Here is a 13,576-nt window from a genome sequence, read left to right on the forward strand (position 1 = left end):
TATTTTATGTAACAAATTAACATTAACAATTGTTACCAGTGAATACAAAATTTAAAATTCAATTAGGTAACTAACAAAATGAGTGAAAATTATACAAGAGATTGCGTATTTTTTTAAATATAACAAATAGTAATAATAATATAAATAATTAAATAGTTTGTCTTCTGCTCTTCATTAATGTTACATGAAAATATGTCGAAAATAAAAAGAAAATGGAATAATTTACCTGCTTGTTCTTCAGCTTTATCAATGAGAGCTTTTTGGAGCTGTATATTTAAATTTCGGTATTCTTCAGCCTTTTTTTTCTCATTTTCATACTTCTTTTTCAATTCATCACACTTTTTTTCGAGTTTGACATTTTCTTTTTTAACGAGGCTGCAATCTTTTTTTACAAGAGTTCAATTGCTTTAAAGCATCCTCGTATTTAGTGTTTTCCCTAGCAGGAATTATAACTTGATCAGATAAAATTTGTAATCATTCATTGAAATCGTGAGCCATTCAAAAACATTAAATTTAGTGATAGTTTTAAATAAGTACTGAAACATTAATACTAAAGTGTTGTCATATAAAAGATTTTATTACCTTGGGTTTTTTGTTTTTGGCGGATCACAACTTCTGAATTCTGAAATCAATGTGAAAAATTATTTTAACTGTTAATTTTTTCAATAAAAAATATAAAGCTAAATATTATTTAACAATCTAATTTCATTTCTATTATAACGTCAAAACTGTTATTGTTTAGCTATTTCTTAATATAATACACATTAAATTAAAACATATATAATCTTTGTTGTAAACTATTCAATATAAAATACATGTAATAAGTACACATATTACTATAAGTTTTAACAACACTTATATCGTATACCTTTGATTCTTTTTCCTTATTATTGTTTGTTGGAGTTGACTTTGAATCATCTTTTTTTGATTTTGTATGGTTGATAACAGCATCAACGCTTTTCGGACTTATGCCATTAATTTCATTGAACACCTTATCTAAATTCTTCTTCTGAAACGATACATTAATTTATTATAACATTGTACATGTTTTTAGTATTTTAACAATTTTTTAAATTATATTAATGTTATAACAAAAATATTGACACTTATACCTATTATATGTACAATATAATATTTATTTTTTTCTTAAAACTGACAAGTGCTAATTACAACTGGTAATATAAATAATTAAAAAATTATAAAATATACCTGTCCGTCAGTCAGATCGTTGAAGCTACTACTACCAGACATGTGTTTAAGATCATCAACAGTTACTTTTTTAGAAAATTTTTTGGTTTGTTTAACATCATCTTGGCCCAACTTTTCTAGTTTTACTGATAACATAGCTTCATATTTTTCACGTGGTACAATCTTAAATAAAGAACATGTATATTTTTTTATAATTAGTTCGAAATTGACAAACGTATTAATAAATTAATATGAAAATGCTATAAATAAAAAAAATCATTTATTTACTTTTACATTCGTTTCTTGCGTTGAAGAAGCAATTTCACTTTCATTATCAGTAAGTAGTTGGTGACTTGGAATCGTTTTTATACGTTTTTTAGCATGTATTTGCTTATCGAGATCATCGTTATTAGCTAAAAACAAATAATTATGTACTTACTTATATCAACTAAAATGAAAAGAATAAAAGCTACAAATCAGTTCAATAGCACTAACTTGACATAAAGATGATTTGACATTTGTATTTGTGTCCATCGTTATGCTGCGCGAAATATTTCTTCTTCGGATCGAAATCTGAACTTTCAAATATATGATCTATTTTCGAGGTGGACACGCGATATTTATTTCCCTGGTGTGGTCCCTCTAAAAATTTTATGTACGCGAACATGGTTGAAAAACAGGTATATTCCTGCAGTAAACACAATACTGATTAACAAACGTTGTTGATTAACACAAACAGTACATAACATTCATTTATAGTTAAAGACACAATAAATATTACTCGAATTTATTAACTTTAATAATTGTTAAATGCGTTGTATACTCGTACGAATGCTACTACTACCTAACCCTCTTCGTTCTAAAACGGACTCGTACAGATCAGTGTTCCGATTAGGGATTCCGTGCGCGCGCATGTGCGGTTCTGCGCATGAGCAATCGTGACGTCACAGTTGACTACAGTAACGTAATAAGCAATATAAGCATATGTGATGTCCTATTTATGCTTTTCCTCTTTCCTTTTATCCTTTATAATAATTAATATATATAAACTAATTAAATTATATATATATATATATATATATATATATATAACGTGTCTTTATACACACATACATATTTTTATCTATAATTTTTTCATACGTTTTTATATAGCTGGGTAACGGTGCCCTTTTTTATTAGTATAAGGTACTGTTGAAACTGGTCAAACAGTAAATAATGTAGAAAACTATCTTTCAAAATCTGATTTTAATGAAGAAAGGTGAGTACTACGAGTTTATTAAAGCTATGCATACTGAAATCTGAAGTTTTTGTACATTGTAATAATAACGTAAATAAAATTAAGAGTAATATTGCAAATTAAAAATTTTTCAATGGTGTATTTTTTAATTAGTGTTCACATATTTATATATACAGTACACATACATTTTACATGTTACAACTGCATTGATTACTACTGGGATTTGATTGGTTTTTTACAATAAGACAAATATACATTGTTATGGAAGTACATATAACTTAAAAATAAAATATATTACAATTTTTATGTGAATAATTATATTTTTTATTACAATTTAATATTTAAAAAAAAACTATGTATACTTTTTACATTATTATATGAGAAGAAATTAAAAATATGTATTATTTATAAGTTGTTATATGGTAGTAAATTATTATATCATGCTTTCTTGAAAATAACACAACTTAAAAGCTGATATGATTGATGAAAACTTGTTTAAATCAAACCAGTATTTTTTATTTAAAATAAAATTTATTTGATTACTTTGACAGTGTGTAATGAAAAAAAAGTATTTTTAAACGATGGATATAAAACAAAATTAAAAAAAATTTTTTTATTATTATAAATCAAAATTATTTATTTTCGTTCTTATATAGCGTTACATCAAATTCACCTATTAATTCAGAGATTAATGATTATATGACTGATTGTATTAGTAACGCGCAACATATAAACTTATTTGATAATGAAAATGGCGACGATGATGAAGATTTTGATGATTCTAGTTATGATAGCGAAATAAGTGATGATAAAACTGACACGGAGAATGAACTGTCGGACAAAGAGGATGGCACAGATCTCTTTAATGATATTATGTTAGAGTCATCACATTTGTCTGTTCGTGATGTTATTGTTATGGTCACTGCCTTCTCTACGCGTTTTCATTTAACTAATGAAGCGCAAATGGAACTGATTGAAATGTTAAAAATTTGTTCTGGACGAAAAAGTAGCGACTTAAATATATCAAAATATAAAATGCAAAAATGCTTTTCATCTCAAGATGAAAATATCACCCAGAATTATTATTGCAGTAACTGTTCTGATAACATATTATATTCTTTAAAAGCAACAGAAGTGTGTATATAAAGCGTACATTTGTGAAAAATGTGACAAAACGACGAATCTTACTATTGATTCAACAAATTACTTCTTGTCTCTAGGTTTGGTTTATCAAATTAAACAATTACTCAAAAATAATAAAATTATTTATCATTTAAAAAGCAGGATAGCTTCGCCAAATGAAACAAATGATGCGAATTTAAAAGACGTATATAGTGAGTTGTACAGAAAAATAAATCAAACAAACGATGTATATCAACAAAATTTAGAATATATCTTTTCTTTTAATTTTAACACGGACGGAGCTCCCTTAACAAAAAGTGGCAAAAAAGGATTTTGGCCCTGTCAATTGATGTTAAATGATCTACTATACAACGAAAGATATAAATTTATACTTTTAAGTGGGATACTATCGGTGATGAAAGAGCCAAAACCACCCTTATTAAATTTATTTTTAAAAAGCACCATAATAAATGAAATAAACCATTTAAATAACGCAGGATTATTTATTCAAATGAATGATAAAAAAATTTATTTGCGATTTTCCATCCATAATTGTGTTGTTGACTCCGTATGTCGCCCTATCATACAAAATCGAATATTATTCAATGGTTATAATGGATGTAGCTATTGTTACCAACGTGGTGAATACATCCATAGTGTTCGCGGAATCCGATATGTATTCAATCAAGATAGCACTGACAGAACGCACGAAAGCCATATAAAAGATGTGAAAAATGCTTTGAACTGTGGAAATATTGTGAGAGGAGTAAAAGGAACGAGTGTCTTTGAGGATCTTTCTAATTTTGATATGGTCGTTTTCGTACGAATATATGCATAGTTTGCTTCTTGGGGTCACGTTTCAAATATTAAATGAGTAGAAGACGGGAAAATCTATGTATAAATTGAATAAAAAAACATCGAATGTATAGAAACACGGTATTTAAATATTAGGCCAACACATAACATACACAGACTTCCGCGTAGTGGAATTATAAATGGATCCATGAGACCAAAAGCATCAGAATTAAAATCATGGTTATTATACTTTAGTTTGCCCTGTTTAAAAAACATTTTGCACGAAGATGCACTTAAACATTACGCTTTGTTGGTAAAATGTGCATACATTTTACTAAAAACAGAAATAACAGCCGACGAATTGAATACATGCGAAAGAGATATAATAAAATTTGTTTGTAATTACGAAATGATGTATGGACAAGAGTCAATGACATTTAACTTACATATACTTTTACATGCCGTAAAATCCGCTCAAAAAACTGGTCCTCTTCATGCAAACTCAGCTTTTCCATTTGAAAGCAATATTAAAAATTTAAAAGAAAATGTCTCTGGTTCAAGGAATGGATAAGCAAATATCACGTAAATATTTAAGATCCTTGATTTTTAAGTTAGGAAATACAAAATCGTTGTCCAACTCTGTTAACGCGTTACAATTTTGTGAAAATTTATTTATTCCAAAATGTTGGGGTTACAAAGTATTACCTAACTTATCGGCACCCTACAATATCGATCAATAGATCCTCGGGTCAACTGGACTCGCCCCCTTCCGATGGGAGTCAGTCTGAATTCGCTACCGTTCGACGCGCACGCGAAGTTGTGTGAATCCGCATATATCTTCGAAATCGTTAATAAACGAATTATTGTTGTGTAATAAATAAACGCCTGATTTATTTATTTACCTGCCCAACAGGTTATGGGCCCAGGAAATTGAATAACGTGCGGTAAAATACAGATTGAAGTCGCGAGTGAAAAATTCGGTGGCAACGTGGCCGAAACGTGTAGCGAAGCGTGGAATTAAAAAGGTTAGAGAAACGGGAAAACCGTTTAATCAGACTCAAGTGGTGCGAACAATTAATATCATCGACAGGCATGTCGATATGACGTCGATAATGAAAATCGAGCCGCTAAACGCGGAAAATTATGACACGTGGAAACTCCAAATGGAGGCAATATTGGTGAAAAATGACACGTGGTCTTATGTAGACGGTACAAAAGTTAAACCAGAGACTGGAGACACTGAAATAGCGCTTTGGAAGAATAAAGATGCGAAAGCGAAAGCCGATATAATTTTATCAATTAGTACATCGGAGTTAAACATAATTCGCGGGTGTGAAACATCGAGAGAAGTGTGGCTGAAAATCGAGTCGACGTTTCAGTCTAAAGGACCGGCGCGAAAAGCAACGTTGTTAAAAACGGTAATCCTGTCAAAATTAAAGGAAGGTAAAAACGTGCGACCTCATTTAACTGAATTTTTCGAGGCGGTCGCGAAATTAAAAGAGATTGGTTTAGAGATAAACGAAGAAGTGTTGACAATTTTATTGCTCTATAGCTTGCCTGATTCGTTCGAGAATTTTCGTTGTGCCATCGAGACGCGCGACGAGTTGCGAAAACCTGAAATATTGCGAGTAAAAATACTCGAAGAATTCCAGTCGCGAAAATCAACTGAGAGTGGTGCGGAAACGAGTGCTATGTATGTGAAAAACGCAAAGTTTCGACAAAACAGGCGTGTGTCAAACGAACATCGTGAGAAACCGAAAGATGAGAAAAGTGAGACTCAAGGGCAAACACCGAAGAGACCGCGATGTTATCGATGCGATAGAGTCGGTCATGTAGCTAGATATTGCAAAGCGAGATACCCGTCGAATTCGCAAATGAGTGCACGACAGGCGGAAGATGACGAAAATGAACCGGAATTTTCGGATAACGCGAGCGGAAATTTGGTGATGCTAAACACGGTCGAAACAGCAATGTATAGTCGCGAGAGCGTGAACGGTAAGGTGTGGTGCTTGGATAGCGGGTGCACAGCTCATATGTGCACAGAAAAGGACAAATTCGAGAAAATCGAGAATGTAAACAAAACATTGAACTTGGCAAACAGTGAGTCGACAAGCATTACTGGCGCGGGTAACGTGAGATTGTCAGTGAGCAATGGCAAGAAAGACACAAAAATAAATTTCGAGAAAGTGTATTACGTTTCGGACTTACGCACGAATTTGATATCGGTGTCAAAATTCACCGATCGCGGGTACGAGGTACTGTTTCGAGAAAAAGACGCGATAGTGACAAGCAAAAATGGAGCGATTATTTTTCGAGCAGACAGAGTCGGGAGTCTCTATTATGCGCGAAAGGGAAACAGTGCGGTCGACGATGTAAACAAGGCAGCAATGCTATTGAGCCATAAGGAGAGCGAGACAGTCGAACGTGGAAAGAGAGACGATTCGGTGAGTGAAGCGAACAACGCGACAGTGCCAGCGAGAGGTGCGAAGAACAATATAAACGAGTGGCACTATAGACTTGGACATTTAAACGAGCGAGATTTACGGAGCATGGCGAAGAGCGGTGTAGTTCACGGGTTAAAGCTTGAAAACAAGCAGCAGATGTCAAAGTGCGAGGTGTGTACACTCGAGAAGCAAACTCGTCTCCCATTCCCAGAAAACAAAGGTAACCGAACAAAAAATCTATTGGAGATAGTACACACAGACGTCTGCGGCCCGATGAGAAACGCGTCATTCTCAGGTGCCAAATATTTTGTAACGTTCATTTTTTCTTTAGGCACCAATTTATCGTATGTACAACCAGGTAAACTATCGTACACTCGAAGTTTGGTGCCGTCCAAAAAAATACATCGCCAATGATCACTACAATTTCCTCCAATAATTTGTAAGCTTTTGTCGCTACGACTTGCTACAATTATATGAGGATATTCCAAATATAGCACACTTTGTGTTTCAAAATGAGAATCATCTCTTATAACGCGTAAAAATAGGTCTAATGATTCGTCATTTATTTTGTTATCTATAGGTAAAAATTCTCTTTGCTTTGCTAATACATCGTCTTCAGTTAGTTCTCTATTTTTGGAGTAACTAACAACGATGCAATCGTCATCTTGTTCTGCACTCGGAGCAGTAACAATAGTTGCTTCCATTGCTAAAATATTCGAAACATTTATTTCAGATTCGAAACATTCATCTTTTTGGATAATGTTTTCGTCTTCTGAATTACATTGTCGAAGACTTTTTATTTTTTTCGCTGCTTCTTGTTGAGCTTCAATTATGTATCTTGGATTTCTAATTGGCATATGTCTATTATGCCGACTATCCAAGATTTCTGGAAGCATGCAATCATAATAGAAACGTGTTAAAAAGGGCAGCATTTTATTATTCCAAAATACATTGTCCCTATTAACACGTACTATTTTCATGCTTTTTGGCGTCCATACAGCGAAAATACAATAATCTCGCTGCGTTATATTTAACTGCCCTTGAATTTGATAGAAAAATCGATGAATCTGATTCATCTTATTTGAATTTTTCTGATCAAAGATGCCTTTTAGTTGAGGCAGCGTTTTTATGGCCTCTTCCGCTGTTAAATGCTCAGCTGACAGAGGACATTTTATTTCTACCAGACCATCTTTATCAATGAGTCCATCAGGAGAAGCACCTAAGCATGGATTTTCAATGTCAATGAATAATCCGCAAGTTTTAATCTCCTTTTTTAATGTTATGGCCAATTCTGTTTTCGCAATATTTTCTTTCTCGCGACCATATTTCATAGCCGCGGTATCGATTGAAGGAGGAAATAAAATATTTTTTACAGTTGCGACGCAAGACGTTGTCGGTCTCATGCGACATACGATTCCAAAATTAGACGCCGTCAACATTTCCTGTCTCAATGAGTGCCACAAATCAGATTCACTTTGCTCCATTGTATCACGTTCAATTTGTCTCCAATTTTTGGCATTTTCAAGCAACTTTTCCAAATGATTTTGTCGAAGTTGCTCAAAAACATCAAGTGGGAGATCCGGTTTTTGTGATTGCGGGCCATAATGACAATCTGTTCCTGATTCCCGCTTAAACTTTTTTTGCCTTCCATTCATTTCTCGAGATTCTCTGGTTCTTGCAACTTTTGCTTGTCGTCGCTTTTCCAAAGTCTCGATAATGGGAGGAACACTTTTACATATATTTTGCACTTGCGTGAGAACTTGTTGTGTATTATATTGCACAACTGCCCCCGCAATTCTAGCATTATAGGAGCCTCGATTACCAAAATTGATGCGCTTTCCACCAATTTCTTTGCAGATTATCGAGTTGAACGATTCTGCAAAATTATTGGTTAATTTCAGCAACAAGCTATCAGAATAAGCGCTTAAATATATCATAGCACTCTCTACTTTTTGATAAAGACCGTGCAACTTGAGAAACGGTACATAATTTTTCTTCATTTCGTCACGACAGTCACAAATACGACCGCGTTCTTTACATCGTTTATGTTCACCAAATATATGGCTAGGAATATTTAATATATCTTTTTGCAATTCCATAGCCTTATAATGATCAGGTTGCTCTTCTTTTCCTCGTACATCAATTGCTTTTATCACTTCTTTTCGTATCTTCAAAATGTTGTTTTTTACAACATTTCGTAGATAGACGAAACCACGCTTTCTTTGCATTTTTTGCTGAGTTGTTTCTGCTACAATCTTCAACTTTTTGCAGAGATTGCGAAGCAAATGATTTGTACATTCAATTTTTTTCACGGTAACCATTTGTTCGCGATATGGTCTGCTATCAACGATGGTCTGATATACGCTGCTATCACCATCGGCAATAATTGTTTTATAGATCATTCCATGCATTTCCAGGCTACTTTTAAAGCCTTCTGCTATGGCGTCGCTCTCCATACTTGTGGAGCTTGCGTTACGATCGAAATTTTTGTAACATTTATGGTGTCTTGGTTCGATTCTATTTCTTTCCGCCATATCACATATCGTGCAAAATTTATTGCGGACACCGACAAAAAGAATCTTTTTTGTGCGGTAACCAATTATTGCACCAACGCCGGAAAGAGAATCGTAGGCGTTGCCGTACGATCTCTTCATCCAACTACCATCCGCTATAACAGTTATATACGGAATACCGTTTATTGTTTCTTTTCTTTCGAGAGCGAGTTGCTTTTCAACTTCGCCAGCTATTTTCATATTTTCCATAGCTGTTTTCTCAAAATCATCGATTACCTTTTCTCGATATTTGATATAAGTTTTATCGGACATACATGGAATGTTTATAGCTGCACACAGCTCTTCCAATTGGGCAAAACCAATTCCAACTGTGATAGTTCCTGCTACAGCAGCCGTATTTATGTCCAATGTTTTCGGCTCTGTGGGTTCTGACCAGATGTTAGCTTCATAATTGCACATTTGGCATTTGAAGAACAATTGTGTCATGAGCCCACGACGACGAGAATTTACGAGTTTCCAATCTTTAAATTGGCACTCTATTCCTCGTGCATGATTATCGAAAGTTCTATGGATTTCATTCCACATAAAAGAAATATCGACAATGCGACGGCCTTCGGGAAAATTTTCCTGGATACAAGAAGTATCTAGAAGGTCTTTATTATCGATAACAAGTGTATTGTTATCGTCGCAGTTGTTAACATTTTCATAATACATACCTGTCTCTGAAGTTGACTCTAGGCATTGAATACTTTGGGTACTAACTTTCGAATCCATCATATCGGGAAGTAATTCCACCGATTTCTTATAATCGATGGATTCATTGTTAGTACCCTTATTAACACAAACATTCCTAGAGTTCATTTCTTTTTCGATTTGCCTCAATAACTGCCGCCTGAAAAGATTAATGGATTAGTATTTGTAAAATATTAAAAAAATTAAAAAGTAGAAAAAAATATGAACAAAGTTAAATCTCTGAAAAATAAGTGCAGTCTTTTGTTTAGTTTTTATCTAATAGCTACAAAAATAAATTATAATACAATACATAATTTTTGAAAACAAAAATGCTTCAAATATTTTATAATAATTTTAAGAATGCATATGCAAACCGTATCTGGAGCAAAATATTTTTAAAAGTTACCAGCATACGAATAGATCGCCTCTGGATTTTTTCCAGAACGCACATGCAAACCGTATCTGGAGCAAAATATTTATAAAAATTACCAGCACACGAATAGATCGCCTCTGGATTTTTTCCAGAACGCACATGCAAACCGTATCTGGAGCAAAATATTTATAAAAATTACCAGCACACGAATAGATCGCCTCTGGATTTTTTCCAGAACGCATATGCAACACGTATCTGGATCACAATATATTTTTAAAAGCTACCAGCACACGAATAGATCGCCTCTGGATTTTTTCCAGAACGCACATGCAAACCGTATCTGGAGCAAAATAGAAAAATTACCAGCACACGAATAGATCGCCTCTGGATTTTTTCCAGAACGCACATGCAACACGTATCTGGATCACAATATATTTTTAAAAGCTACCAGCACACGAATAGATCGCCTCTGGCACTAACTACTATAAAACTACTATACAACTACTATAAAAAAATACATCTTATTTTAAATTATTTTAACTTATTATAACTTATTTTAAAATACAAAATAAACAAAAGACTGCAAAAAATTTTTCAGAAATTGTCATGTTTTCAATATTATTTGTATACAAGATGTTAAAAAAGTGCCGCATACGCTTAGCGTTATTAGATAGAGAATAAAAATGTAAGAAAAAACGTCTAATTCTATTTTTCGATGCAATGAATAGTTTCATTGCAGTTTCACTGACTAACTTATTACAATATGCGATAAAACTATTTATCACATCGAAAAATAGTATTAGATATTTTTTCTTCAATTTTCATTCTTTATCGAATGGCACTGAACGTATGCGACATTTTTTAAATACCATTATATAAAATTTTTGTTATAAAATATATAAATATAAAATAATATAATAGATATGTATGTTAAAAATTTTAATAATGCTACAGAATTTAAGAAATAAAATAGTAATTGAATTAAAAATATATATATAAAATTATATACATTATATAAATATTTTATACATATTTAAAATAGAAAATTGAAATTTATTTTGAAAATTTATTTTACTTTATTAAAAAATTTAAATTATTTTCATAGATTAAATTTAAATTATTTTCATAAAAATATTATTATAAAGAAGGTTAATTTTGAAAAATGTAACAAAAATAATATATAAATAAATTTGGAATTACTGCTACATAATATTAAATATTTTATAAATATTTATAATTTAAAATTTAAAATTATTTGTAAAATTTATGGACGTATTTTATTTATGCACGTATGTATGTATGTATGTATGTATACGAGGGTAGGGTGTAAAGTTTCGGACCTCACATAGACATGGCGTTACTATGCTTATTTTTTTGGCGGCGTTGCATGATTTCATTTTTCATCAAGTTACCATAAAAGTTTCAAGTCGATGCGTTACTTAATTTAGTTTTGACGGACTAAACTAAGTAACGCATCGACTTGAAACTTTTATAGTAACTTGATGAAGGATGAAATCATGCAACGCCGCCAAAAAAATAAGCATAGTAACGCCATTTCTATGTGAGGACCGAAACTTTTCACCCTTCCCTCGTATATGTATCAATGGAAATATGCTCACCTTCTAATCCAGCCTTTCTTGACGGAAGCTCTGCGCCGAGTCAGAGGCAAATGTATGTCATCATATTTTCGCCCCATTATGTGGACACACTATAATACACTCTATAAACTATAACAGTACAAAACAAACTACACAAATCAAAAGTTCTTTTACTAGTTTTTCACTATATCGATACTTTTATCGATACGATCAGGTTATAAGTAACGTGTTATAGCAGTCACGCGCGCTTTTCTTGTTATACGTACGTTCAGTGATGCCAGAATGGATACGCTGGCAACAGCAAATTATTTCGCATAGAGTATAGCTCGGCGTTCCTGTGGAACAATCGAGTGTCGAGGCGCACGCATGTGAACATGAGTCGACTTACTCCACGATACATGACATCGCGTCAATATACAGGGTGCGCAAAAAATACCGGACTGGTAAAATATCTTGAAAACGAGATTTTCGAAAAAAATGTTTCATACAAAATTGGTAGGGTTTTATATGGCGCATTGCATAGCAATATTATTATGACCCTAAAAAGCATTGTCAAAGTCACGTGAAGGTCACCTTTAATTTCTTAAATGGAAACCTAAGTTTTCCTGTACATATTCTTGTAGCTTATCTCGAAAGCTTTTCAAAACACTATAATAAAGTATTTTTTCATTGAGTACTTTACGAGTTATGGAGCTTGAAATAATTTCTTAATTTTGCATAAACCATAAAATATCTAGTAAAATATTCATATTTCGTTTATTTTACCTTAATACTTTTATGCACAAATTGGTGTAAAGAAAACACATAGTTGTTTTTAAGAAAAAATATGGAATTGTTAATTGCAAATTACATATTTTTTTTCAAAACAACTGTGTTTTCTTTACACCAGTTGATTCCTCTCATTATTTGTACGTAAAAGTATTAAGGTAAGATAATCGAAAAATGAATATTTTACAAGATATTTTACGGTTTATGTAAAATTAAGAAATTATTTCAAGCCTCATAACTCAAAAAGTACTTAACGAAAAGGTACTTAATTATAGTGTTTTGGAAAGCTCTCGAGATAAGCTACAAGAATATGCAATGACAAATAGTAGGTTACATTTAAGAAATTGAAGGTGACCTTCATGTGACCTTCAAATAACTCTTCAAGGTCAAACCAATGATACCATCTTATGGCCCCCTCGAAACCAAACAACTTTTGTCTGAAACATTTTTCTCTAAAATGCTTTGTTTCCGAAATAATTGCGTGCGTTAATTAAAATGGCTCACCCTGTATATATATATATATATTTATATATATAATTATAAATTTATTTTAGCTAGAAGCGAAGGCAGCATAAGATCAAGAAAGACGACGAAGACGACGTCGTTGTCGCCACTATCAGCAAAAGTGAGGATGGTGGCGACAACGGCGTCGTCTTCAGCGGACAGGAGAGTGTCCACGGCGACGGCGCCGCTACCAGCGAGCGAGAGTGTCAACGACGACGGCGACGGCGCCGCTATTAGCGGACGGGAGAGTGTCAACGGTGACGGCGCCGCTGTCAGCGGACGGGAACGTATCAACGGCGACG

General features: G+C 32.9%; 2 protein-coding genes across 2 annotated transcripts; both read right to left on the reverse strand.

Moving 5' to 3' along the window:
• Positions 1 to 550: 550 nt before the first annotated feature.
• On the reverse strand, positions 551 to 1,952 carry LOC145973734 (uncharacterized). Its single transcript, XM_083103312.1, has 5 exons — positions 1,684 to 1,952; positions 1,477 to 1,601; positions 1,210 to 1,371; positions 869 to 1,009; positions 551 to 622 (listed from the first exon to the last, which is right to left on the reverse strand). Exons 1-5 carry the CDS (start codon positions 1,853 to 1,855, stop codon positions 551 to 553), a joined length of 672 nt encoding a protein of 223 aa, XP_082959438.1. The 5' UTR covers positions 1,856 to 1,952.
• A 4,959-nt stretch (positions 1,953 to 6,911) lies between these two features.
• LOC145973735 (uncharacterized) lies at positions 6,912 to 12,100 on the reverse strand. Its single transcript, XM_083103313.1, has 2 exons — positions 12,024 to 12,100; positions 6,912 to 10,191 (listed from the first exon to the last, which is right to left on the reverse strand). Exons 1-2 carry the CDS (start codon positions 12,098 to 12,100, stop codon positions 6,912 to 6,914), a joined length of 3,357 nt encoding a protein of 1,118 aa, XP_082959439.1.
• Positions 12,101 to 13,576: the final 1,476 nt, after the last annotated feature.

This window comes from Camponotus vicinus, unplaced genomic scaffold (assembly GCF_025532165.1).
Source record: "Camponotus vicinus isolate PSW18456_S1 unplaced genomic scaffold, iyCamVici1.0 SCAF_6, whole genome shotgun sequence".
Classification (NCBI taxonomy): Eukaryota; Metazoa; Arthropoda; class Insecta; order Hymenoptera; family Formicidae; genus Camponotus; species Camponotus vicinus.

What these genes read in the sequence shown, in the direction of transcription:
- LOC145973734 (XM_083103312.1), bottom strand. Translation starts at nt 1,855, where the DNA reads ATGTTCGCGTACATAAAATTTTTAGAGGGACCACACCAGGGAAATAAA. An exon ending in TCAAATCATCTTTATGTCAA is followed by an intron (nt 1,602 to 1,683) that starts GTTAGTGCTATT and finishes ATTTGTTTTTAG; the next exon opens with CTAATAACGATGATCTCGAT. An exon ending in ATAAGGAAAAAGAATCAAAG is followed by an intron (nt 623 to 868) that starts GTATACGATATA and finishes CATTGATTTCAG; the next exon opens with AATTCAGAAGTTGTGATCCG.
- LOC145973735 (XM_083103313.1), bottom strand. Translation starts at nt 12,100, where the DNA reads ATGGGGCGAAAATATGATGACATACATTTGCCTCTGACTCGGCGCAGA. An exon ending in AAGAAAGGCTGGATTAGAAG is followed by an intron (nt 10,192 to 12,023) that starts GTGAGCATATTT and finishes TAATCTTTTCAG; the next exon opens with GCGGCAGTTATTGAGGCAAA.